The 26,780-nt window shown below is 40.1% G+C and overlaps 1 protein-coding gene across 2 annotated transcripts in view; it reads left to right on the top strand.

Annotated features, from left to right (window-relative positions):
* The window catches only part of tox2 (TOX high mobility group box family member 2), a 205,622-nt gene that overhangs the window by 140,855 nt on the left and 37,987 nt on the right, over nucleotides 1-26,780 (top strand). The window contains exon 5 of one of the 2 annotated variants that reach the window (XM_088338842.1): nucleotides 25,518-25,805. The exons of the other annotated variant lie outside the window; for it this stretch is intronic. Within the exon in view, the coding sequence (XP_088194968.1) occupies nucleotides 25,518-25,805 (288 nt within the window). The remainder of the gene's footprint in view (nucleotides 1-25,517; nucleotides 25,806-26,780) is intronic. 2 annotated transcript variants of the gene reach the window in all.

Below are 26,780 nucleotides of genomic sequence, written 5' to 3'. Positions count from 1 at the left end.
ATTCAATTCTTTTCTCATCTCCTGGGAGAAAGTGGCTTATATATTTTCTCTTCTTCTTCTCTCTCGTGTTTTTCTTTCTGGCAGTGTGATATGAAACTGTAGTTGTACATTAAGAAATATCGGTTATTCTTCAATCTCATAGTAAACGAAAATGTATTGCTGATTAGGTTGGCGGGTTTTCTTTTTTGTGTGCATCTTCAAAAGTCAATTCATGTCTTAAGATAGTCAGACAATAGTCTGACTTAATTTCCTTCATTTTAATTTAAAAATTCTAAGGAGAGGTTATTATATTATCGTGTCCCATAGAATTTTGTGTTACCCTGGTGGGTTGACATTCTAGGGGGTGCGGTAGAAAATGTTTTACACTTTTAATTTAAACCCATCGATCGGGTGCATATTTAGAGCAAAATCAAAAGGCCCGAGCTATGATAATGGGGGGTCCTTGTAAACTATTAAACCATAAATATACTAGTTATGAAAGGCAATGACCTAGGCCAGTGTTTCTCAACCAGTGTGTCGGGGCACACTAGTGTGCCGCTGGAATTTGCCCAAAAAAATCAGGCCATAATTCAGTATTTTTGCTATCTTCAGAGGAGGAACTGTAATAGTCATCCATATCAGTAGGTGGCAGTAGATTTTTATATACTTTTTATATACTAATTATCTGCTCATGAGGTTGCACAGTACATTTATTAACTGAATTTGTTTAATTAAAGCGGTTTAAGATTGCACTGTAAAAAAACATAATTAAGCACATCATTCTTTTCTATATTAATTATATTTTTCTTCTTTTTATATCCTAATTATCTGCTTATGAGGTAGTACAGTGAAATATTTGATATAATTTCATTTTCAAACATTTTCGACGGACGGTGTGCCTCGGAATTTTTTTATAAATAAAAGTGTACCTTGGTTCAAAAAGGGTTGAAAAACACTGAAGTCACATCCATAAAGCATGGTAAATGAGTCAGGAGTTAATGGGGAAAAAGAATAAAAACAACTAGTGCTGTTCCGATGCAGTTACTGCGCTATTTTAAGTTATCGTTTCGGCAAGTAAAAAGACTACATCTCTGATATGAGTGACAAATTGAATTGAATGTAATACTCATGTATTTGATTTGGTAAATAACAGTATAAAATATCATTACCTTTGTTTTTGTGATTGTGGCTATGTCAGGATGCTGGTTCTTCTTCGATGGGTTACAGGAGGATATTGTAACATGCGACTCTTGCACTACAGTTAGGCCCTGTGGCCACCAAAGTGTTTTCCTGCTCTGAGTGAATTGTTCTAATTGCTTGCAAGAGCGGCGCAGCGTTTTGATGCTGGGTTAAAAACGATGAAAGTGTGACAAGAAGCAGGGCATGTTTTCTGTGTGGAACACTCTGCGCTAACCTTTTTTTCTGGTTGGTTTGAAAAACGTTCCATTTGGGGAAATGCGACGCTTGTCGATGTCACATTTTATTCGGCCATCTAATCACATTGCAGGCGGGGCGGGACAAATACAGCAACGACCGAATGTCATCCTTGTAAGTGATAATGCGTGATTTAACACGGGATGGAATTGCTTCTGACTGACATACATAAGACAGATACACATCTGGTAAATTCATGAAGTTTATAATCTCAACTTTTATATGAAATGTTCAAAGATATGCAATCTAAATACCTGTGGCCACACGACACACATCAAGCCGATAGTGAGATTCTTGCCAAACTCTTCTCAGCATTGTATTATTAATGGCTGTTGGACTAACTGTGGTTCGTAAGGCCTCACGTGCAGTCATCCTAAAATGAGTTGTTTCCTACTAGCTCCTCTGATCAATAGATAGTTAGATACTTTATTCATCCACGCAGGGAAATTCACATTTCCAGCAGCATCCTTGCGCTGAGAACAATACAATAATAAAGCAAAAAGAATACAATATACAAATACCCAATGTGACGCGCTAATACCCACTGTAGCGTGTTGTATAGAGTATCTAGTGCTACACTGAATACACATTGCAATAAAATACGGTAATATGCAATGTAGGGAGTGTGGTTTAATGTGGGCCTTTACTCCGCCGGGTTGAGTTAAAGAGCCTCATGGCATGAGGAAGAAAAGATCTCTTCAGTCTGTCCGTGGTACAAGACAGTGACAGCAGTCTGTCGCTGAAGCTGCTCTTCTGTCTGGAAATAATGGTGTGTAGTGGAGGTGATGAAATGTCCATGATTGACCGCAGCTTTTTCAGTGCCCGTCTCTCAGCTACTGTTGTCAGGCTGTCCAGCTCTGTGCCCACAACAGATCTCGCTTTCCTCGCCAGTTTATTGAGACGGGGGCTCCACTGAAAAGCAGCAATGGTTCAATCACATCTCCTGAAGTTGAGGGGCACCCCATTCTTTTAGCTAGGCACAAGCACACGTCCGTTAGGAATTTACCTTACCATCGCACAATGGACTTCCTGTCGGGTGGCTGAGTTTTCTGCAAAAAGCACGTTGCACAAAACGCCTTTTCTGGTTGAGTGAACACCATTAATGGATCTAAAAAGAAAAAAAAATCTATACCCTTTACAATAAAATTAATTTAATTTGCTTTAAAATGGCAAAACTTTTGTAGTAGAGGGACTTATGACTTAGAATTTAGGAGATATGGGAACTTCAACTGTGCCCAAGACTTTTGCAACACATTGAATATTTTAAAATGTTATCATACTTTTTTTAATAATATAAGTTTACGAGAATCTGGTAGGACCAATCTTCCTACGTGTGGGAAACACTGGAATTACTTTTAAATTTCATCTACTTCACATTGACAGTGTAATTTTTATATATAGACAAACACAGGCTTCAATCTGGAAGCCTCGCTCCCAAAAAAAGGGAAAAAAAAGCACTTGCAATAATATTGCTTATCTGGTCCATCGCAGATAATCTCCGCGGAAGAAAATGCTCAATTTAGATAATTTATCCCATCGCATTTCAAAAACAACCATGCGAAAGAAGAGCCGTCGCGCACCTGTTGTTGTTGTTTCTGCCGCCGTCGCCATTTTTCGCTCGCCGCGGCAGATGTGATCAACGGCGCCACTCAAGTGAAGAAGGAACAGATGCGGCCGCCGCAGATCACCCGCGTTACGAGGCAGATACACGCCGCAGATAAGACGTCTCATATTGGAGCCCGCCAAGGGCCCCTGCTGGGCGTTATCATGCCATGAAATCATGTCCGTATTGCACTGTGGCCTATCATCTCATTCCGCTTTCATCAGCGAGAATATTTTGCCCCCGGTGGCGACGGATGGCCGGCCAACGTCATCTGGCTCTGAATTGAGGGCCCCACCCTTGCAATACACAAGACAAGCTACAAGAAAATCAACAACACTGAGCGTTGAATATAGGGGATAGCCTAGTCCAGGGGTGTCAAACAGGTGGCCCGTGGGCCGGATCAGGCCCGCTAAGGGATTGAATCCGGCCCACGAGACAATGCTCAGAGAAGCGCAAGAGCCAGGTGCCTCTCACAAATGCTGTACTTGTATTTCTTTCCCTCTCCCTTTCTCTTTCACCCTTTTTCTCTCACTCTCTCTGTCTCTCTCTCTCTCTCTCTCTCTCTTTTTCTTTCTTTGTTACGCTTTGTCTTTTTCTCTTTGTGTCTTTTTACCTTTTGCTCTCTCTTCCTGTCCCCTTCTCTCTCTATCCCCTTCTTCTTCTCCTCTTTTCTCCCCTTCTCTCTTTCTCTTTGGATTTCGTTCTTTCTTTGTCTTTCTTTCCCCCTTTCTTACTATTTCTTTTTTTTGTCTCTTGTTTTTCACACTTCCCCTCTTTTCTCTTTCTCCCTTTCTCTCTTTCTTTGTCCTTCTTATTTCCCTCTCTTTCTCTTATTTCTTTGTCCCTTTTTTTCTTTCTCTCTAATCTACTAGTCCGGCCCCCGAGAGAACGTTGGTTCTATCGTGTGGCCCTCGAGTTAAAATGAGTATGACATCCCCGGCCTAGTCAATGTGTGGTAGGGGCCCCAAATTGTACGAAAAGGTCATATGAATTGCAAAGTGTTTGAATTCATTTCAGGTTCCTGCCATTTTTCTACATTTTACTCATTGAAAGAATCACAGCTGCTCAGAATTGTGGTAATGACCATTGTTCTGTAGTAGAATTTGCTCCCTAGTTTCCTCGTTTAAAAGTAAGTCAGTTACACACCAGATAAATGACACCAAAAAGTAGCAAGTTACTTCGGCAGTAACTATAGTTACAAATTACCATATATACTCGCAGCAGACCCTCTAAAACTGTTTTTAAATAGTCACATAATAAAAGACAGGAAACAGACCAACCAGTGGAAGCAGTGGCCACTTCATATTTCTTGGGTTTGTGCAATCTTAAGAGCTTGCATACAAACTCTTGGCCGAGACACTTCCATTTTGTCTCCGGGCTTTAAACCACTCGAAGATCAGCTTCTCCATTTCTGGGTACTCGCCATGTTTTGATCCCCTGCTCCTATGTTTGGCCTTCGGTCCATTTTTATGTATCCTTTTTGAATCGTCTGACGCGGTTTTCTTCTACACCAGACTTGCTGCTTCCTGGTTGCTTCTTTTTTCACCCGTCTCAACACGTTTAGCTTCAAGTCATCAATATAGGAAAAACCTTTTTTTTTTGGTTTGCCAGGCATGGTGTATTGCAAAAATACTTTTACAAATAATATTTTAAAATTTAAAAACTTTACCAATAATTTGGGTTTTGTTTTTCCTCTATAAACCATGCCACCCCCACCCCCTTCCCACACTCTGCCTAAGGTTCGCTATAGGTAAAAAATCAGACATGTGCATATGAGCTGACCACCTGATATTGGTATTTTATCTTATAGTATGGCTAAATTCGGCTTGTATGCAAATAAATATCTTCAAAATTCTGGGGGTGAGATAAGTAAGGTTAAGATGAAAGATTTGTATTTTCCGGACTATGAGGCGCACCTAAAAATTCCAATTTGGCCAGAAATTTGAAATTGCGCATTATAACCCAGTACACCATGTATACCGTAGAATACCGTGGATACGATTGGAGATTCATACAGTATTTATAAGCATGTGTTACTACCTCATTTGTCCAATAATTGACCAATGTTTTGCAATGTTTTTGGTCGGCACATTTCAATTGTTCAATCACTGCACTAATTTGTGCCGCAAGTGCATAAAGAGCCCAAGGCTTATACACGAAAAACATGGTAGCTTTTACTGTAGTCTCAGTTTTATGCGCCTTATATTTCGGTGTTCCTTATGGGTGAAAAATGTATAACAAAAGACTATTTTGGGGGGTGCGCCTTATAATCCGGTGCGGAAATTACTGTATATTAATCACCGCATTTGTTGCCCCTGCACAGACCCTAAAATAGGGTTGCGAGGGTTTACCAGTATATGAATTTGTGAACAAACTATGAGTCCAAAACCCGGCGAGGACGGATCACATCGTCACTTCAGTTTAAGCCTTGAGCAGCCACTTTCTTGTTTTTCTCTTCATTATTTCTGCATCTATGCTCGCTTTTATTGTATTCGTTTATATGTGAGAGGTGACGGTGGGGGATGTCGAACTCAAAGTGCGTTTGACACAGCAGCGAGGAACCTCATTATCTGAGCATCCCCCTTGTTTTGCCGTCTGCTTGTCAGGCCTTGTGTGTCCTCCTCACAACTGTCAAGTCAGACGGGACACGGAATTGTCTGCGGCAGGCATGCCCCGCTTTTTTGGGGGTGAGCGCAAAGCCCGGGCCGAGAAGGGAGGGCGTACATGAGCAAGGAAGAGAGAAAAAAAGCTGAGGAGGTTCTGACATCAGCTGTAATGAGCATCATGGAGGATGTCGTCGCCAAGGGGGACATCATGACATTACTACCTGCCTTGTTGTCACGTTGCCCTGAGCGTTTTTTTCCCCCCTTTTAAGTCTTTAGCGGTATAGCTGGTTGCATACAACCACCCGGAGACATCTTCTAACAACAATCACAGGATCAATTATTATATGACATTTTTTACAATTTCAACTCAGCTTCATCAGAAAAACCAAGGGTTCAAGTAAGGCAACATACCTTACACAGCTAGTTGTGTAAAGTTGTTATTAGCCTGCTTTGAGAGGCCTTTGTCTCATGCAAATAAGCAACTGCAATATCGGGGATGAGTGGTTAAGGGTTCAGGGGTCAGGAACCTATGGCTCTTTTCGTGAGAACAAATGGCTCGGAGATAAAATGGAAACTGCGCAACTATTTAATGTAATGTTTTATGCAGAGCCCATTGTCACACAAGCAAAGCCAATTAGCACTAACTGCTCAAAGGGTTCGGTCCAGTATATATGGGACACAATTTTAACTACAGCAGACCCTGTTTTGACTGTAAATCGCTAAATAATCCTTTATTTGGAAGCTTATTAAGCAATCTATGTTTATTGTTTAGACACTTTATGATGAAAAGCCACACAACAAAATTTAATTACCCAAATACTCTAGTAAAGCATCTAGAGCATTTTGATTGGTTTGCGATAGGAATGGGCAGAGCTACACACAAGTCTTGCACGCTCCTTCTCCTTGCCCAGCGTTGTCTGCACTAAAGATAAATACGTTGGTATTCTCGTTGGCAGTATTTTGTGACATTTTTATAAAATAACGTTGCTCGCACCTTGTTTTGTTTTGTTGTTTTTTTTTTTTTTTTTTACTTAATTGCTAAACCTGCACCCCAGACAAAAGCTTAGTCTTCAGCACCTTTATTTTTGATGATTTGATAAAAATTATGAAAAGAGAATAATGCCAGAGCCCGTGTCCCAAAATCAACAAACATACCCCTTTAAACTTGTCTCTTCTTTGCAATTACTCAAGATTGGTTAAACTCATTTGGATCCTCTTTTAATACATATTGGTTTCAAAACCAGATGCAAGCAGTTATTTTGTAAAAACGTCACAACATTCTGCAAACAGGGAGCCTGATGTGACTACCTTTGGCGCAGACGGAGTAGGGCGAGAGATGGGAGGGAGTGCTTGCTCTTTTTGCATAGCTCCACCCATCCCTCCCACTCACCCAATCAAATAACTTTAAATTCTCTTCCAGTGTTTTGGCGTGCTTAGTTTGTTCTGTGGATTTCATCATAAGGTATCTGAACACTGAACACAGATTATATAGTAAGCTTTTATATAAAAGATTCTTTAGCGTTGACCAGCCCAAAAAAAATCTTTTTTTTTTTTTTTGGGTGTGACACCTTGACTGTAAATTGTGGTGAAAAACGTGCCCCATATGTTTTGCAAAGTACTGCTATGGAGATCAGTCTTGGTTTGGCTTTGTGTGTATCTGAACAGTGTTATTAGCTCAGGTTTTGAACGGGATGGAGAAAATTTGCATGCAATCAAATTTGTCTCTGAGCCACAGGTACTCATAGAAAGAGCCATACATGGCTCGCGAGCCATAGGTTCCCGACCCCTGCTCTACACTCTTGCAAGAGCAAGTAACTGCGGAAGGGAGACCATTTTAAGTGGTATATTTTTATTCATATAGGACACAGGCTCTGGCAATATTATTATTTCGTGGTTTTTATCAAATCATCAAACATCACACAGTGAAATCAAATGTGCTGAAGAATTAAGTTCTGTCTGGAGAGCGGGTTTGGTGTTTGTTTAATAATGTATCTTAACTATATGGTTTGGCTCTCTTAAAAAACATATTAATATAAATATTTCTTCTTTTATGCCTCTGGGTCGAAAAGGTTCCAACCCTTAGGCTAAGTGATAAAATTATTTTCCCTTGGAATGGTGTGTTTTATTTCACCACTAGATACAGTTTAATTGTGTAGTGCAACGAAAAGGGAGGGCTAAAAGGCACAAGGAAGAATACAAACTATAGAGACTCAAAGTTACCAAAGTGCACCATTTTACGTTTTTTTGCCTAGCTCTTTGCAAAGTTTTTGTTTTTTGGGGTCATTTATGGTCCATTAGTGCCATCTGCTGGACTTTTGCAGTAACGGAAGGTTTGATGTGCGGTTTCTTTTACAGTGATAACACTGCCTAGGATCCACTTTCGACTTAAAAATGGTGTCATTAAATGCTACTACAAAGAAAATGTCAAAATCTAAAAATTTTCATTATCCATTCTGAAATATTATTTTTAATGTTTGGTAGCTCTACCTTAGGACTCTTTCTAATAGGGAATGCATCAAACTGGAAGATGTGGTTATTTCTTCGCAACAGCATTTAAAGTTGCCCCTCTGTTACATCACAGTGTCACTCTTGATAGATAGACACAAAACTGGAACAAATTGCCTTCTTGTTTTTGAAAAACAGTTAAACAGTTTCATTTAGATTTTATGACATTGCCGACAAATGTTTTTTGTGATTGCTACAAAAGCACAAAAATAATGTTCAGTTATTTAAATGTTCACACACACACGCATGCCAAAATGTTGTTTAGCGTGATTCTACAATTGGCAATCAAATGAGTTTTTTTTTATGTCCTTGTTGGAAGAAATAAAAGCATTTTAATAAAAATAACATGTTGATGAAAAGGAGCATTCATCACAGATCCGATCGAACAAACAAACAAAAAAAAACACAACAGACACAACACTGGAACAGACAGCTTTACAATAGCTGTTTGAAAAAATAACACAAGTGTTTTGGTGTCTGGCACATCTTTAGAGGCAGCCAGTTGTCTTCGACAAAATGTTAGTGTGTTATCGACTTGGCTGTGACTACTGCGGTGTCAAGGTCCGTTTCAGCAGCAAGGCAATTTGGAGATATATTTGCGCTAAGTTTCCTTTTCGCTCCAGTTTTTGCTCATTTGCGAAGTGTTTCTGTTTGCATGCCAAGGTGACGTCATGTGAGTACGTTTGTGCATGAGCACAAATGGGATTTTTTTTGTTTTCTGTTTCTGTTTTTTGTTTAATCTTTGGTTTTTGTGGTTTTTGTCATGAATTGCCTAAAAAAAAATCTACGTGATTTATATTTGAGACAACCAAAATAGACATCTGGTAGCAACCCACACAACCCTTTAAAGAGTATAAGCATTATCATGCTGGTATGTTCGGGACAGCAAAGTCCCTAAACCAATTCAAACTGATTATAGTAAATTGGGGGAAAAAAGGGGGTTGGGAGCCACCTTGAACTTGCTTTTGGTACAAATTAGCATTTGAAACGTGAGACACCCTCGCCCGAATCTTAAATAACTTGTCTTTACTCAAAGCAACTAAATACAGGTGAATTAGCTAGACAGTTTTAAATACTATTTTAAATATGACACTTAATAAATCAAGAATTTCATCCATCCATCCATTATTTGCACCGCTTATCCTCATTAGGGTCGCGGGGGTGCTGGAGCCCATCCCGGGTATCTCCGGGCAGTGGGCAGGTGACACCCTGAACTGGTTGCCAGCCAGTCGCAGGGCACACAGAGACAGAGAACCATTCGCTCGCTCATTCACACCTTGGGACAATTTGAACTGGCCAATTAACCTGATATGCATGTTTTTGGAATGTGGGAGGAAACCGGAGTGCCCGGAGGAAACCCACGCAAGCACGGGGACAACATGCAAACTCCACACAGGAGGTTCAATCTCATGACCTCAGAACTGTGCCGCACACGCAGCACACCACTGCGCTGCTGTGCTGCCCTCAAGAAATTCAACACTCCCAAAAATATGCAATAATAAATCACATGCTCAATAGAATTGTTTCTTTCAATATGACATGATTGTTGGGTTTCTTGTGCTGTACCAAGAGAGAATACAAATTACCCACGGTGCTCAGTCAGTAGAGACATAAATCCATGAATAAACCTCTGTCAATTTTCTAGGGACAGAAAAATACATAATAAATTAAAATAAATCAAACATTACTTATCCTTGTAAACCAAAAACTGGCTCATTAGTAGCAGCAGATCAATAAATAAAAAAATATGGTGTGTATTTTGTGAAGTACATTCAATGGCCAACTGTAAGACTGTAATAAAAGTACTTGACGATTCAGTTTGAAATCCAACCGTTTAATTTTTGACATTTCTGGTTTTAACAACTGATGTTTGATATTCTCACTGAATTTATTTATTTTCTAATACGTATGTCAGGCACAGTCTTGCATAACGCTCAAACTCGTTTGTATAGTGAAATATACACGTATAAAATGTACAATGCATGTCATCAAAACCGTATTAGCTTGAATATTACCTGAATCATACAGAGGTGAGTCAGACTGTTCTCTTTTAATGTCTGTGCATCACCAAGGTTATGCCGTGATTTGGAAGGTCTGCTTTGAAAACTTTGAAAGTATGAAAGTAGTCTTTGTATTTGCCATATCCAGGCTAAAATCTTTCGAAGTTTTGCGCATATAATCTGCCTGGTGCCTTTTCTGTATGTTACCGCTCATGGCAGAGATGCTATTGCGCATAAGCATCACTCAGTAGAGAGAGAGTATGTCTGGCGACAATAGTCGACAAAGGAAATTATTAACTATTTTCGAGGCCGAATGAGTGAATGGTTGGGTGTCCTCTGCCCACTGACCGAAGATAGCTAGGATGGGCTCCTCCACCCCTGTAACCCTAGTACCGTAAATTCCGGACTATAGAGCGCACCTGATTATAAGCTGCACCCACCACATTTCGGGAGGAAAACCGATTTTGTACATACACAAGCCGCACCTGTATATTAGCCGCATGCGCCCACATTGAAAAAACGCTATACAAACACGAAACTAACCCATACCCGATACAGTCCAAAAAACCTACCCGGCAAAATGAACGGAAAATGATACCGGTACTTAACATTTAATGCAGGCCTGCAGAGTCCGGGTGCCCGTTGAAAGTAATCCAAGGAAAAAAGTGTATACTTCCAAAGGTAAGGGTGGGAAAAATATATATCCACTATTGTCAGCCGCGTCCACAAACACGTCTCACCTTTACTCCACTTCCCGTCAGCCCGCGTTTGCCCCGCCCCTTCTTTCTCATTTGCTCGTACAAAACATATCAGAATACGTTTCTAAAATAAATACATTGCAAAAATATACAGTTGCAAATACAAATTATACATGGTTACACATTTTTACAAAGAAAGACGGTACACCGAGAGAGTTTTCAAAGCTTTAATAATAATATTATAACTTTCATCCCAAACCGTGCCTGTGAAGGGTAGCAAAACGCTACGAGCAACTAGCTGTTAAGAAAACATACCGTACTTGTAGTAAGCACGTATAGCCGCCCTCATCTTGCTCTTTATAATTGACGTCATTAAAGTCGTCTTCCTTCAGTATGGGTAAGAGACTTTGTCATATAGACGTCGTCGCACGCTCCCTTATTCAAAAACACTCCAGCATTACGCTCGCAAGGTAAAATTTACGTGCGGTAGCTCTGTTTCCTTCTCAATGGAACTGCTCGATTGCGTTTAGCTTGAAAGTTGCGTCATGTGCCTTTCTTTTTGCAATTTGCATGATGAGGATATGTCTACGCTGAATTAATTTATGCACAAACTAAGAAGTTGCAGTCTAAATCTTACCTTTTGTACTCGAGCGCCGCTGGCAGCCATTAGAAAAATTACATAAATTGGCCGCATTATGAATAAGCCGCAGGGTTGAAAGTTTGGGGAAAAAGTAGCGGCTTATCGTCCGGAATTTACGGTAAGCACAATTTTTTGAAAAATGAATGGGTGAGAAGAAGTCATCCAAGGCAAGCTATATTTGGATTAATAGATGTAGAATCATGCTAAAAGATCTTAAAACCATACAATTTCACCTTTAATCCACACAGTGACAATACATTTTTCAAGCGGCCTCAAATGAAACTCCCTGTGCTTCTTTTGACTCAGCATCTGTGCGATGTCACATAGAAAGCATCGTTAGCTCCCGATGCATGATTCATAAACGGGCTGGCGCATTAATTCAGTGTAAATGACCCCCCCGGGCATGCAAAGCTTGATAAAGCAAAGACACGATGGGGAGAGGAGGAGGCGGCTCGCCGTAGTTAGCAGCGCCGTGCCCTCGGGGCCAACCAGGAGTAGCTTTGAGGAGCTTGCGAGGGACCCACATAACCTTCCTCCCCACCCCTTGCACACACGAATATTCTACAAGCCCTCAGCCTGCAGGCTCGTGTTTACTGCGCTTTTTGAAGGATGGCTCCCGAGCGCGCCTCTAATTAAAGCTGTCACGGCTGGGTGCCTGCAGGGATAATGTTCTATTATTATAGTCATTTGTTTCAATTAAACGCTGGCTGATTTTACAATAGCGGCCGTGAACCTGCGCGAGTGAGCCATCACTCTAAACAAGATGGCTCCAGTCAAGCAGCCAGGAGGAGGCGGAGTGTGCGTGCTGTCACGTGATCCCCGCGCATTAAAACAAGTAGGGGGGGAAAACACGGGAGGGAATGTAGCTCTTTAAAACAGTCCAAATATTGAAAAATATGCAGTTTTAGCATGTAACATACTGAATTTTATGCTGCCAGTTTATCAATTACCGTAAATTCCAGACTATAAGCCGCTACTTTTTTCCCAAACCTTCAACCCTGCGGCTTATTCAGTGATGCGACCAATTTATGTAATTCTTCTAACAGCCGCCAGCGGCGCTCGAGTACAAAAGGTAAGATTTAGACCGGTGGAATATATGCGCCGAGGAAGACTGCAACTTCTTAGCTTGTGCACAAATTAAATTAGCGTAGACATATCCTCATCATGCAAATTGCAAAAAGAAAGGCACTTGACGTAGCTTTCAAGCTAAAAGCAAACGAGCAGTCCGATAAAGAAGGAAACAGAGCTACTGCACGCAAACTTCATATTGCGAGTGTGTTGCTGGCGTGTTTTTGAATAAGGGAGTGTGGGACGACATCTATATGACAAGGTCTCTTTCCCATACTCGGGAAGACGACTTTGATGACGTCAGTTATAAGGAGGAAGATGAGGACGGTTTACCGTGGTTTCTACAAGTACGGTATGTTTTTTTTAACAGACCCGATTACTGTGTTGCGAGCGTGTTGCTAGTAGCGTTTTGCTACCCTTCACTGGCACGGTTTGGGATGAAAGTTATAATTATAATTAAAGCTTTGAAAACTCTCTCGGTGTACCGTCTTTCTTTGTAAATATGTGTAACCGATGTACAATATGTATTTGCACCTGTATATTTTTGTAATGTATTTATTTGAGACACTTATTCTGATATGTTTTGCGAATCAAAAAAGAGGGGCGGAGCAAACGCGGGCTGACGGGATGTGGGGTAAAGGTGAGTGAGACCTGTTGTTGCGGCGGACATTAGTGAATATATATTTTTCCCACCCTTACCTTTGGAAATATAGACTTTTTTTCCTTGGATTAGTTTCAACGGTTACCCGGACTCTGCAGGTCTGCATCAAACCTTAAGTACCGGTATCATTTTCTGTTCATTTCGCCGGCTGTGGTTTTTGGACTGTGTACTTTATATTCAGTTAGAATCGCTGGACTTAAAGCCAGGTTTGGGCTAATTTTGTGATTGTGTTACATGTTTTAATGTGGGCGCATGCGGCTTGTATACAGGTGCGGCTTGTGTAAGTTTTCCTCTTAAAATGTGGTGGGTGCGGCTTAGAATCAGGTGCGCTCCATAGTCCGGAATTTACGGTATATTTTCAGCTAAAGTCCAGCTTTGGAAATATCGTGGCTCAATACTACAGTATTGACCCATATTCAAATTATTTACTAACACAGGAAGTGTTCAATTACCGTATTTTCCGCACTATAAGGCGCACTGGGTTATAGGGCGCACCCCGAAAAAATAGTTTTTGGTCCTATTTTTGACATACATAAGACGCACCGGATTATAAGGCGCTACAATGGGAACGTCGACAAAACAGTCAGATAGTTCAGTCAGACTTATTACCCCCTTAACATTCCCAAAGCTCGCAAAGACGCAAAGACGTGTCGAGAACACGAGCGGATGCGGTGTCCGTACGATGTCACTCAAATGCATCGTTCCATCATTCGGAAGGTTAGTCTTGGGATTCAAGAAATGCCAACCATTCCTTAGTATTTATTTTCTTTTTCGCTCGCAACTTTACTGTACATATGACAATAAACACTTGGAATTGAGTTTAATTTAAAAATAGACACTCCATTCCATCCATTATCTTCACCGCTTATCACAGAAACATCGAGTTCAGTCTGAAACAAGATACAGGGACAATATAAAACCCAGAGTAGCTCACAGAAGTCGTTGTGTTGATAATAATGTGCAGCCAATGTCCTCTTATATCCGTGAGGGTAGTAAATCCAGGAGAATAAAATATTTACAGATACAGAATAGAAAAAAATGCTTTCTCTATGCTGTCAGCCACGTGCTAAACACATTCATCTTTTTCGGCCAATTGCAGGCTTTGTTTTGCTGTTTAAGCCAATGCCAGCCTGTAAATGATAAAAAGGATCCGCCCCTTGACCTCCGAATAACTTTAGCCAACAGTGATAGATTCAAATGATGATTGACACATTGGTTAGACAATGAAACGCCGGTAAATAAATCCCAGCATACACCGCGTACTACTTGGCGTTCGGGGGAAAATCTAGTCGGCGGCTGCAAGTTAGTTGGAAAACTTTGCAATTTTAAAATTGATCCATAAATAAGGCGCACTGTATTATAAGGCGCATGGTCAGCTTTTGAAAAAAATAAAGGCTTTTAGGTGCGCCTTATAGTGCGGAAAATACGGTACCCACTGTTTCAACACCAAACCTCCGAAAGCAGGGGTCTCAAATTCACGGCCCAGAGGCCACCTGTAGCCCGCAGGAGGATAGCTTTAGCCCTGCGCCTTATAGGAACAGTGTGTATTATTTGACCACTAGATGTAGCTGTATTTTGTCGTGCAACCTCAAACAAGGGCTATAAAGCACAAAATAGAATACAAACTACGGAGACTTAAAGTGACCAAACCACACTCGTTTTCTTTTTTTTTCTTTGCCAAGCCTTCTACAAGATTTTTGGTTAATCGGGCACCCGTGGCAACAAGATGGCGGAAAGGTTTGTCAACTCCCTCTCGGTGAGAATTATGTTCTGTAAAATGTGAGTATTTTAAGATAATCACATTTAACTGATAGTTTGTGTAATACTTGAGGCACTAAAAAATACACAATGTTTCCTTAACATGAAAGTTTAATGTTATTGCAGCTCTTACTTCCGTGGTAAATAGTCTTGCGAAGCTCGAAACTCCCACCAATTGACTAGAGTGCGTTGTAGAATGACGTTAAAGAAGAAAAAATATGAGCTATTAAAATGCAAATTGTGTCCGCACTTGGTCTTCAAAGTTTTTGAAAATCAGTGCTTGCTGTTACACTCATCCCCGAATCACCAGTCACCAACTAAATGTGGTTCTTAGACTTATTTGCTGTATTTCTTTATTCATTTAGGTCTTCATCTATCACGGATAATAGGGACCAGAACCCCCACAAAAATTTGTGAAGAGCGACACAAATTTCGTCTATTTTGCCCCTGCTTTCAGCTATAGTCGACCGGGAGTATTGGAACCTGGCCACACGGTTAAGTTCATTTTAGGAGGGCCACAACGGCTCGCTAAGTGGAAAAAGAAGGCTTTGTTATCGTGTAGCCACAGTCAACTGGCAGCAAGTCTTGAGTTTGTGCTTAATAGTATTTTTTGACATTTTTAAATGAATACTTTTCAACCCATAATGCACCGAGGCCAAAGTACAATGTGCAAGGTGGCAAGCGATTACTAACTCAAAATTTATTTTTTCATTTTTCATTTTGTTAAAAAGAAAAAGAAATAATGTTTTCAAGAACAGCGGAATGTTTTGATAAGAGTTTTTCTTGTGGAAAAAGCTGATGCGTCTCATCCACACCCAGACCCGAGCACCAGTGGCCCCCCTGGTTAAGTGAAATTGAGACCCCTGTCCTAATGGCAAGCGTAAGATTAACAGTGCAAATACCATAAAGTAAAAGCTACAACTTTGGACTTTTATTTATTATTTCTTTTAGATAAATACAAAGTTTAGTAGACACTCCAAGTAAGGAGAGAAGATATCAATGAATTTTGAACATATATATATATATATATATATATATATATATATATATATATATCTGCACTGCATTTTTTTTATATAGCGCTTTTCAAGTCAATGACTTCCCAAAGCGCTTTACAATGTGCTCCACATTTCCCAATAGCGGCCTTGCAGCCATGTAAGGCGCTAACCTGCTTATTGGGGGTTTTAGGGGTTCAGTGTCTTACCCAAGGACACTTCGACATGTAACACGGACGAGCCGGGATTCGAACTGGGATCCCTTGATCCCAAGACGAGCGCTCTACCTCCTGAGCTACTGCCGCCCCATATATATATATAATTTTTTTCTCTTATTTGTCGGCATTATTGCGTGTTTTTGAGTACGTAAATATTTTACACAGTTGGATTTACTACACTCATGGATGTAAGAAGACCATGGTTACGTATTATTATTGAACATGATGGCTGCAAGATGACTTTGGTGAGCTGCCCCAGCTTTTTATTTTCCCAGTATTTTGTTTCAGACTGATCTTGATGTTCCTGTGATGAGTCTATTTTTCAATTCATTTCAGTGTTTATTTTCATATGCAAAGTAAAGAACCACGTGTCCCCGCACTATGAAATTCTTACTTTGCTGTCCACACAGTTGCCAGCGAAAAATAAAATAGAAACTAAGAAATGGTTGGCATTTCTTGAATCCCAAGAGTTTAACCTTCCTGATAAGATGTGGAATGACGCATCTGAGTGATTGGTGACATCGTATAGACACTGTGTCCGTACGTGTGTGTCCGTAGATGTCTGAGACACGTATTTGCTTCCTTGCGAGCCGTAGGAATGTTAAGGGGTTAATAAGTTTGACTGAACTATCTCAGCGTTTTTTCAACGTAGCGCCTTATAGAAAATATATGACAAAAAATATTTTTGGGGGGTGCGCCTTATAACCCAGTGAGCCTTATAGTTGTGAAAATATGATTTTTTATGTATATATATGAGTGCAAATGGCAGACCCTGTTCTTGCATTACTTTTGTCAAGAACTGTACGTATTCTTAATCAACTCATAATTTTTGCATATTAAAAAGTGAAAGTGAATAGAATATACTTTAAAGTTTTTAGAATGACGGACTTTATTTTCAGCTCACTTTTAACAGGTGAATATTAAATAGATGATTCATTGAGTCAATAAAAAAGAAAATGACGCAAATACTTTAGGAGCATTCGGAGAGAAAAGATTTTCCTCAGGAGGACGTGCCAAGGTGAGGAGTTTTAGCCCCTGCTTTAAATCCGTCTGTCTTCTTTTGTATGTGAACGGCACCTTGCTCTCATCTCGGTGCTGCTGGTCAAATCCCCTTAGCTAAATGAAAGCGGCGCAGGCAATTGGAGGTGAGCCGGAGCGCCCGGCAGAAAGGAACAATGCCAGCACGATATCCCATCTCGGGCTGCACATAATTGGAAAGCCTTTCGTTATTTGACTCACATTTGACTGCGATGTACAAGGCAGGAATGCAGGTCTTGGGGGAAGAGACGGCCAAGGGGCACAAGAGCGCTTGTTACCGTCTTTCCGGTTCAAGATATTTGAGGGATGGATATAACAACGTTGGCGGGCATTGAATTTATTATTCTAAAAATAAGGCCTTAATTGACATTAAAATGTCATAAATCCAATTTTTGAAAGTCCTAAAAATGTAATCACGTTGATAAGATTTTTATTTGTTAGAACTAAAAAGATTTTGTAACATTTAGCAATTGTCTTTTTTAATAATTCACCGATTGTATAGCTTATGAATGACCTATAGTTCATGTTGTCAATATCTGTGTATTATTTGTGATTGCAACATCATGTGCGGTCCCTTCTCAATGTATCTTCATTTTCTTCATGTTGAGGTTTTTGAGTTTTTCCTCGCCCTCATGTAGGTTTTAGATCAGGGGATGGTGTAATAATAGTCTGTAGTTTGCAATAATCGGTGGTCTGTGCAGCCCTTTAAGACTCCTTGTGATTAAGGGCTATACCAATAAACATGACTTGACTGATTTACCTTTGCGGCAACATCTTGTGACCACAATAACGGAACTATCAAAGCAGGAATTGGTTTGGACACATGGAGAGGCTGGATGAGGAGCGAATGTTGAAGAGGATCTACAGAGCAGAAGTAAATGGAAGGAGACCAAGAGGAAGGCTGTGATTGACGTGGATGGATGGTGTTATGAGTGCACTGCAGGAAAGAGGTCTAAATATAGTAGAAGTTAAAGCTCTTGTTGGTGATAGGAATGAGTGGAGAGGTGTTGTAAAAGGATAGTGGGATGTTTAGACGCGCTCTAAGGGATGGGCAGGGCACCTTTATGATGCAACAGGGGTAAACCAGTGAAAGCTGTCGGGCCCTGCTGTTGAACAGAAGAGTGTGTTGTGTCACCCTTTTCGTTTCTGTTCCTTTTCCCCTTGGTTTTTACTTCTTTTTTTTTCTTTGCTCCTTTTTCATTTTACTTTTTTTCCTGCTTTTGTTTCTTTTTTCACTTACATAAGAAGCAGTAGAACACATTCAACAGGAGTCGCTGTGCCCCACAACTCACGCCCACTCCAGGCACAAAGAAACTAAGAAGCCTAACTTCAGCACCTGTTACCGCCCCTCTTTCTGACTTCACGCCACCCTAAAGGGTCTACACTTAAGCACACACAAAAGTAATAGACACTATGGGCTAGCAAATGCAGTGCCCAGACTGCCGTCGTTGGGTGGGCAGAGCCTATCCATGGGTGGGCACTGCCCATCCATCCCTGCTGTGCTTACCCCCTCTCTCCTGAAAAATACTAATGATTTGTCAAGATTCAATAATAGTTCCGATTTATTTATGAGGACATTGTGTAATATTTGAACACTACACGTCGCCCTATAATGTAGTCCAACCTAAAACGAGTGCTATAAAGCACAATAAAGAATACAAACTATGGAGACTCATTTTTATCCCCAAACACATCGCTTTAGATAATGCACAAATGTAATGTGGAAAGCATGAAAGTAGTTATTCTGAGAATGGGGTATTTTTGTTTTTTTCAATGGGAAGAAAGAGTAAGTTCAATTCTAACAAAGGACCTTTTTTGAGGTTGGTATTATGTCTTGCATCCCCTTATCAAAATACTGGTTGTATTATTTCATAATCATTTTTTTAATGCATCTGTTAACTGGCGAAGCGCTATATGACGTGTTCTGTATTTGCATTTCCCCTCAATCCCTTACTGTGGTCCTTCCTCCCGTGATTTCACAGTAGCTTAAGTCTCTGCGGAGTCTTGTTCATGGATTTTAATTTGATGTCTGTCAATAGAAATGTATTCAAATCTCCACTGAAAGGAGCCAGCTTCATTGCGGGGATGTTTGCTTCCGCTCTGAGCAAAATCATCTCCCTGCCAGAGAGTCATTCATGCTAAAAGCAGAGAGCGCTCTGACCGATAAATTCCTGTAACTCAATGTTCTCCCTCATCTCTTCGCTGGGAAATCTAACAGTGCCATTATGAATTAGCATACAGTACCTATGGCAACCGGCAACCTCTGTCTCCATTTTTCATAATGTTTGTACAGTCGTCAGCTGCCGGCTTGAAATGCCTGCCGCTCAATGCCGAGGTCAATAACGTTAGACGTTCTTTAAAAAGTAATTCAATGCGGTTTGTTGTGAATTAATTACACTCGTTGATGATTTTAACGTCTTTGGGAAAACGTACCGACGCATAACGAGTTTTCGGAAATGCCACCGACCTGGCAGACCTAAAAACAACAAACAACTTGCCAGGCTGCGTTGATAAATGGAGTGTTCCTCAAGGCTTCTATTGTAAGCATGCGGGTTTTCTTTGCCCTGAAATATAACATTTCCTTAACATCATGTTTCTGAGCGTGTGCAAGCGGTTAGAATTTGGTTGGCTCCTCGCCATGTTTGCAAAATAAAGATGGCAAGTTTGCTCTAAAAACACGAGCTTAATTAGCTAGCTGCCAGATCCGTTGCAATTACCTAAACTCAAGATAACTTACGAGGACTTTTAGGTGTCTGCTGCAATGATTTCAAACTAGCTGACAATTCATTTACAGTGAGCCCTCATTTATTGCAGGTTTATATTCTAAACTGAATCCATTGAATACTCTACAATGCATTAGATTAAAGAATAAGACTTTTTATCAGGCCCAGTAATTAGTTTACAAATAAAAATACTGTATACTAAATAAAATATATTTATGATCAATAACTACTATTTTTGGGACTGTTTAGCTAATCAGAATGCAGAACACAATGCTCGATGCAAATCTGAAAATTAGCAAAACTGAAAAGTAAGCAGCGTTATAGAGCAGGATCACTATATCCTTTATCTGCCATATGTTAAGTCAGTTATCCTAGTTCAAAACGTTTGTCCATTGGCCATTGCTTCTCAGGCTGTGAAATATGTTTCAAGGTGTGCCCAAACTTTTTTTGTTTTGGATACTAAAACATATATATTTGAAAATATTTGTATATTATTAAGTTAATTTGAGGTTTGTTTACATATATATATATATATATATATATATATATATATATATATATATATATATATATATATATATGACAAAACAGATAAGTTTTGGCTGAACTCTTTCCCATTATGCTCCATTACGTTGTACAATATGGCACTGTGAGTAAAAACAGTGTGATGATGAGATAAAAACTAGTGTTTTTTCCTATGTAATCTACAATCCTAATGGCCTAGTAGCTAGGATTTGGTGTTTTCACCACCACGGTAAGGTTCGAATTCCTGTTGCATCCAATGACTGCACAAAAGTGGTTGGCGGTATCTGTCGACTGGCTATCCATCCATTATTTGCACGGATTTATCCTCAGTAGGGTCGCGGGGTGCTGGAGCCCATCCCAGCCATCTTCGGGCAGAGGACACCCTGAACTGGTTGCTAGCCAGTCGCAGGGCATTCGACTGGCCAAAAATTGCTCAAAACCTTGCTTTAAAACCTCGTATAAGACACACCCTCAGATTTTCTCTTGGGTGAAAAAAATACGTTTATACACGAACAAATACGATATGAGAAAAAACAAGGCTACTACAAATCGGTCCGCAGTCCGGTGATGACTTGCTTGAATTGGTTCACAAAACTTTTCATCTCTTTCAAATTATTCTCTGCATGTAAACATAATCATTATCTTAAGCAACTATCGCACACCATTTTTTTTTATTTACCATCCACTAATCACACTTGTTAAGTCTCCCGATTTGGTCGGGAGACTACCGCTTTGGCTACGATTCTCCCGCCTACCGATCTGAGAGCAACATCTACCGATTTTTTAAAATATCATTTTTTTTTAAATTTTTGGGGTTGCCGAAATTTTTATGTAAACAAAGTTTTGCCGATTAAAATGTAGCCGAATTATCCATTGTCTTTATCATCGTCTTTTTCGCCGTTCTGCTCCGGTAAAAGCTTTGATCGAGACTCTGCAATCATAGAGTCGAACTCCACGTGATCTAATTCCTTCGAGAGCACCAGTCAGGTCAAGTCAAATTTATTTATATAGCCCTTAATCACAAAAATGTCTCAAAGGACTGCACAGGATTACAATGACACAATTACCTGATCTTAAACCAACATGCGGGCAAGGAACAACTCAAAACCTCAGCATGAGGAAAAAGACAAACCTTAAAAAGGGACCTCACAAGTGGTACCCCCCTATCAGGATGACCAGGGTGAATTACATTTAGCATTACAGTACAAAAACATAGTAAATACAAGGTAACATGTTGAAAATTTGTCAGGAAAGTGCATGACAGTAGCGACGCCCCCAGCCTGTAAACTAGTCCAGAAAGTCTATGACGGCCACGACGCAGCTTCCCATCTCTGCCAGCTGGTCCATGCAGGCGTTCACATGCTTCAGGTCAAACGCTGGTCCGCTGACTCATCTCCAAACCGTCCTTCTCCTTCGTATCACCACCAGGCAGGCAGTCGGAAAAAGACAGGACAATACAAAATATGAGGTGGGCATCAATCATAAGCTTTGGAATATAAGTGTGTCTTAAGCCTCGATTTAAAAACTTCCATTGAGGTTGCAGCTCTTATCTCCGGAGGCAGGGCATTCCATAGCACCGGGGCCCGGATGGAGAACGCTCTCAAGCCTGCAGACTTCTTGACTCTCGGAGTCACCAGTAGACCGGCATTTTCCGAGCGCAGACTCCGTGCAGGAACATAGGGGGCAGACGAATAAGAGTGCTACATATGACTATGTTAAAGAACACCAGAAAATTTGGAATAATTAAACATTGTAATAATCACATGTAAATATAAAATAACAATAAAGTAGATTGAAAAACGAATTTTATTGTTGTCTTTTTGAATCATAATAATAATAATAATAATAACTGTGTCCCAAAAAATCTCCCAATTTCCCATTTATGAAACTTAACATGTATGACTAATTCATGTATTGCTTTTGTTTTTTTTCAATTTCGCTACGACGAAGCGCTTCATTAGTTGCGGGGCACGGTCGCTCAACTCTCAGCCGTAATGTGGAAGCAGTGAATGCAGTGAGCTATGAGAACTAGTATGAATGATGACGGCGGGGGAAGGGAAAATTTATGTACGACTCACAAACCAGCGGCGGCGGCAGAACAGTGAACGGTTCTGTTCTGCTTTCCGAGCGGAAAAGACGCAAAAACCAGACGTTATCTGACGTCAAATCCGCCTGACGAAGTGGACGATAACATAGAACAAATCGAGTGTTGTGAATATGCAGCAGCAGCGGTTTGGTTTTTGGTTGTTTACATTAAACATGGTGGCTCCTCTTAAAGGGTGACCTTTTTTTTTTCAGTGTGGGCCAGGAAGCTGTTGCTATGGAAATGGAAGCGCGGTGGCTATGATAGGCCATTCATGTTTGATTAATTGGTTTTTCAACGCTTCTCGGCTTGTGAGGACCCATAAAGAGCAAGCCCGTGAAAAATGGAAAATTAATAGGTTTCTATTTCCTACTCCCCCCCTTTCACTCTTTTATTCACTTATTTTCATGAGGCTATTTCACCACGAAGTGTTTTGAATTATGACTGAAAGTTATTCGAAATGCAAAAGGAATGTTTTTGTTCATTTGTTCAAACGCAGAAAATGATGAGTTTGAGCCTCATGCGGCATCACTTCCTTGTTTTTCGTCTTCTTTTTCCTTTTTTTTTACCCAAGCAATCCGCTGGAGGCCCATTATGATTAGAAGGCCTTCATCTTTAAACCTCTACTTGTGTTTATCAAGACCTCATACACACACCTCGATTTGATCTTTTCCAGCACTGGCACTAATGTGTAATGTATTATTAAAGTCATAAATGTTTAAAAAAAAAAAAGCATTAACAAATGCTGGTTCATCACTTTCCGACGGAGTAAATCGTCAAACGTTTCTCCATTTACGTCTGCATTAAAAGCATCCCGTCTCGCGTTCTGTCTTGACGCATCTATGAAAAATCCTTCTGATGTCGCTATTGTTCGGGGTCTTTTAAAAGCGCTAAGAGCTCCACGCCGTGAGAATCGTCCACGGGAACCCTCATAAGGACAATAGAAAACGTTTTCCATCATGCTGATCTTCAATCTGTAGAGAAGGACGGTATCAAAAAAATGGGAGTTAATGTGATCACGTTGTAATTGAATTTTAGATCCGTACGGCTTATTGATCTGTCTTCTTGCAATTGTATAAAGTGTCTCTATCTTTTTCCAGACCGGAAATGAGTAAAAACTCTTTTAAAAATTATTGTCATTAAATAGTTGTTGCTTAAATTTAAGCATAAGTATTGTCCTTGGTAGTCAAGTCATGTTTATTGTATAGCCCTTAATCACAAGGAGTCTCAAAGGGCTGCACAGACAGCATTATCTCCAGACAGAAGAGCAGTTTCAGCGACAGACTGCTGTCACTGTCTTGTACTACGGACAGACTGAAGAGATCTTTTCTTCCTCATGCCATGAGGCTCTTTAACTCCACCCGGCAGAGTAAAGGCCCACATTAAACCACACCACCTACATTGGATATTACCGAATCTTACTGCAATATGTATTCTGTGAAGCACTATTTAGTTACTCTATATAACACGCTACAGTGGGCATTTGCACGTCACACTGGGTATTTGTATATTGTATTCTTTTTGCTTTAATATTGTACTGTTCTCAGCTCAGGGATGCTGCTGGAAATGTGAATTTCCCTTCGGGGATGAATAAAGTATCTATCTATCTATCTATCTATCTATCTATCTATCTATCTATCTATCTATCTATCTATCTATCTATCTATCTATCTATCTATCTATCTATCTATCTATCTATCTATCTATCTATCTATCTATCTATCTATCTATCTATCTATCTATCAGACCACAAACTATTGCAAACTACAGACTATTTTTACACCATCCCCTGATCTAAAACCTACATGAGGGCAAGGAAAAACTCAAAGTCTGAGCATGAGGTAAATGAAGAAACCTTGAGAACAGACCGCACATGAGGTAATCAATCCCCCTTCCAGGATGACCAGGCTGCATTGAATGTAGCATTACCAAACAATACACAGACATTGTCATGTCAACATGAAATAAAGGTCACTCATAAGCTATAGAACATGAGTGTGTTTTCAGCCTAGATTCAAACAGTTCAACTGAGGTTGCAGATTGATTCTCAGAGGGCGGAACATTCCACAGCACCGAATGGAGAACGCTCTCGAACCTGCGGATCTCTTCTTGGCTCTTGGAATCACTAATAGAACACATTTTCAGAGTGAAGGCTCCAGTAGACAGCATTATCATAAAGTATAACAATTCGTAATGTGTGGTCTTTACCTTGCGGCAACTAGATCCATCCAGTGACCATTCTTTAAAAATATTCACTCTCTCTCATTCCTTGTTTGTTGTTTCCTTATTTTACGGCAATCCATCACAACCGCACTGTGTGAAAAAAACATTACTCCAATTGGGGAAACTGTTTCGTTCTAAATTTTTGGGTATCTCATCGGACAATCTCTAACTTGTAAACAATTTGTCTATTTATCCTGACATTCGTTTATCTTATTTTTGTCACTTTTAAGTGTTTATTACGTGTTTATTGAAAGTGCCAGATCTCATCTCATCGCAAACAATGTTCTACGCTGCAATGACTCTAAAGGCAATTTGCTTCAATTCTGGTTCTGATATAGGGTATTGTGGCAAGTAGCAATACCTTAAAATTCCTGGGATCTACACGATACGCAATCCCTCAAATTTTCATCATCTGGCTTTGCTGCCACTTAGATAAACACTTTAATTATAAATTTGAATACATTTTAATATTTTTTAATAAACAAATCTTATCGCCAGAGTAGTATTTTATCTCTAAATGAAGATTGAAGTAAAAAATATCCTCATAGCTCTGTTTAGCGACGCATTAACAGACTATCAAAAAGGTTTTATCCCCCTGTACAATCACATTATTTTTGTCATATTCATAATCCAGCCTCTCTCAAATTGACAAATGCAATCTCCTTTTCTATTTGCATATTTGGCTGATTGGCATTTGCATATTCTTGGGTTGCAGAGAAGATGATACTGTAGTAAAGCTGGTCCTCTTCTCTCACCCCAGATGCACGAGATGGCTTTGCACCACCACCACCTCCACCAACAACACCGTCACCACCACCACCACCAGCAGCATCACCCGGACGTTCGTTACGACCCTGCCCGTAACCAGGCCGTGATAAATCGCTCACCTCCCATTCTGGGACAACCCATGAGTGCGCTTTCCCAACTGAACGCTCAGTATGGCCGGGGAACGCTTCCGCTCGGTTCCCCTTCGCCTCCCGGAAGCAAATCGGCCACGCCCTCCCCCTCCAGTTCCAATCAAGAGGAGGAGATTGATGCTCATTCTAAGGTATTGACTGGAAGTAGTAAACCTCGACATTTTTGAGCAAAGATTTTCTGATTCGATGTATGAATACATTTATATATTTTTTTGTTTCTTATTTACCTCAAATTCAAACAGAGGATCTGTTTCATTGAGGGATGGGTTTATAGTTAAGTAAAAGCTCAAAATAAGAGAAATCCTTGAAAATGTTTTAATTTTAATGTTGTGTTTTCAAGGTTTGAAAAGTGCTTGAATTTAGTGCGAAGTGCTTGTAAATGTTTGAAATTGTTGCTGGGTTTCTCTGCCGTCTGCCTCGATAGACCAGGCAATAAATGAAGACAAAAGCTGGTATTAGTTTGTATGTTATTCTACTATGAATCATCATCGCGTTCGAAAAGACTGGTGCTCGTTACATCTAAACAGGGCACTATGAAATGTGTATTAGTTCAAGGGTTACGTATCAATTGACTTGGGTGCTTGGAATGTGACGAGAACGACAAAAACTAGCAAGGAACCAAGGGGAGCGTCCCGAACAAGGAAAAAGGAAGAGTTGGGATACGAGAAAAAAATGCTTGGGAAATAAAGGCAGGTGTGAACTGCTATGATAATTTGCAGATCAGTTCATATATCAATATTCATAAACTCACTCGGGATGCTGCGGAAACTTAATGCAGAAGCATAGATTAGTGTGATGAAACAGCCGTCCTTTATTACGTCATGTTCCTGTACACGGAAAGGTAGGCAGCGAGGCAACAGTATCCAGAACACCAAAGGAAAATATAACTCAGAAGTGAGAAAGAAAAATAAAGAGAGGGAGAACAGAGTGACAGAGAGTGGATGTTTGAATGGATGGATGGTTTCTGAGTAGAAATGAGAGACACTCAAATTGGAAATAATGGATTAACGTGTGATGCAAATCTTGATAATATACTAATGGACTAAGATAAAGTACTTGAAATGTGTTTCGCACATCCAAAGAGCTATCTCAAATTATTCATTTTT

Source organism: Urocampus carinirostris, chromosome 6, assembly GCF_059441175.1.
Source record: "Urocampus carinirostris isolate Australia breed hairy pipefish chromosome 6, RoL_Ucar_1.0, whole genome shotgun sequence".
In the NCBI taxonomy this organism is placed as follows: Eukaryota; Metazoa; Chordata; class Actinopteri; order Syngnathiformes; family Syngnathidae; genus Urocampus; species Urocampus carinirostris.
The sequence above is the reverse complement of the archived record's forward strand: the minus strand, read 5'-3'. Positions and strand labels throughout refer to the sequence as shown.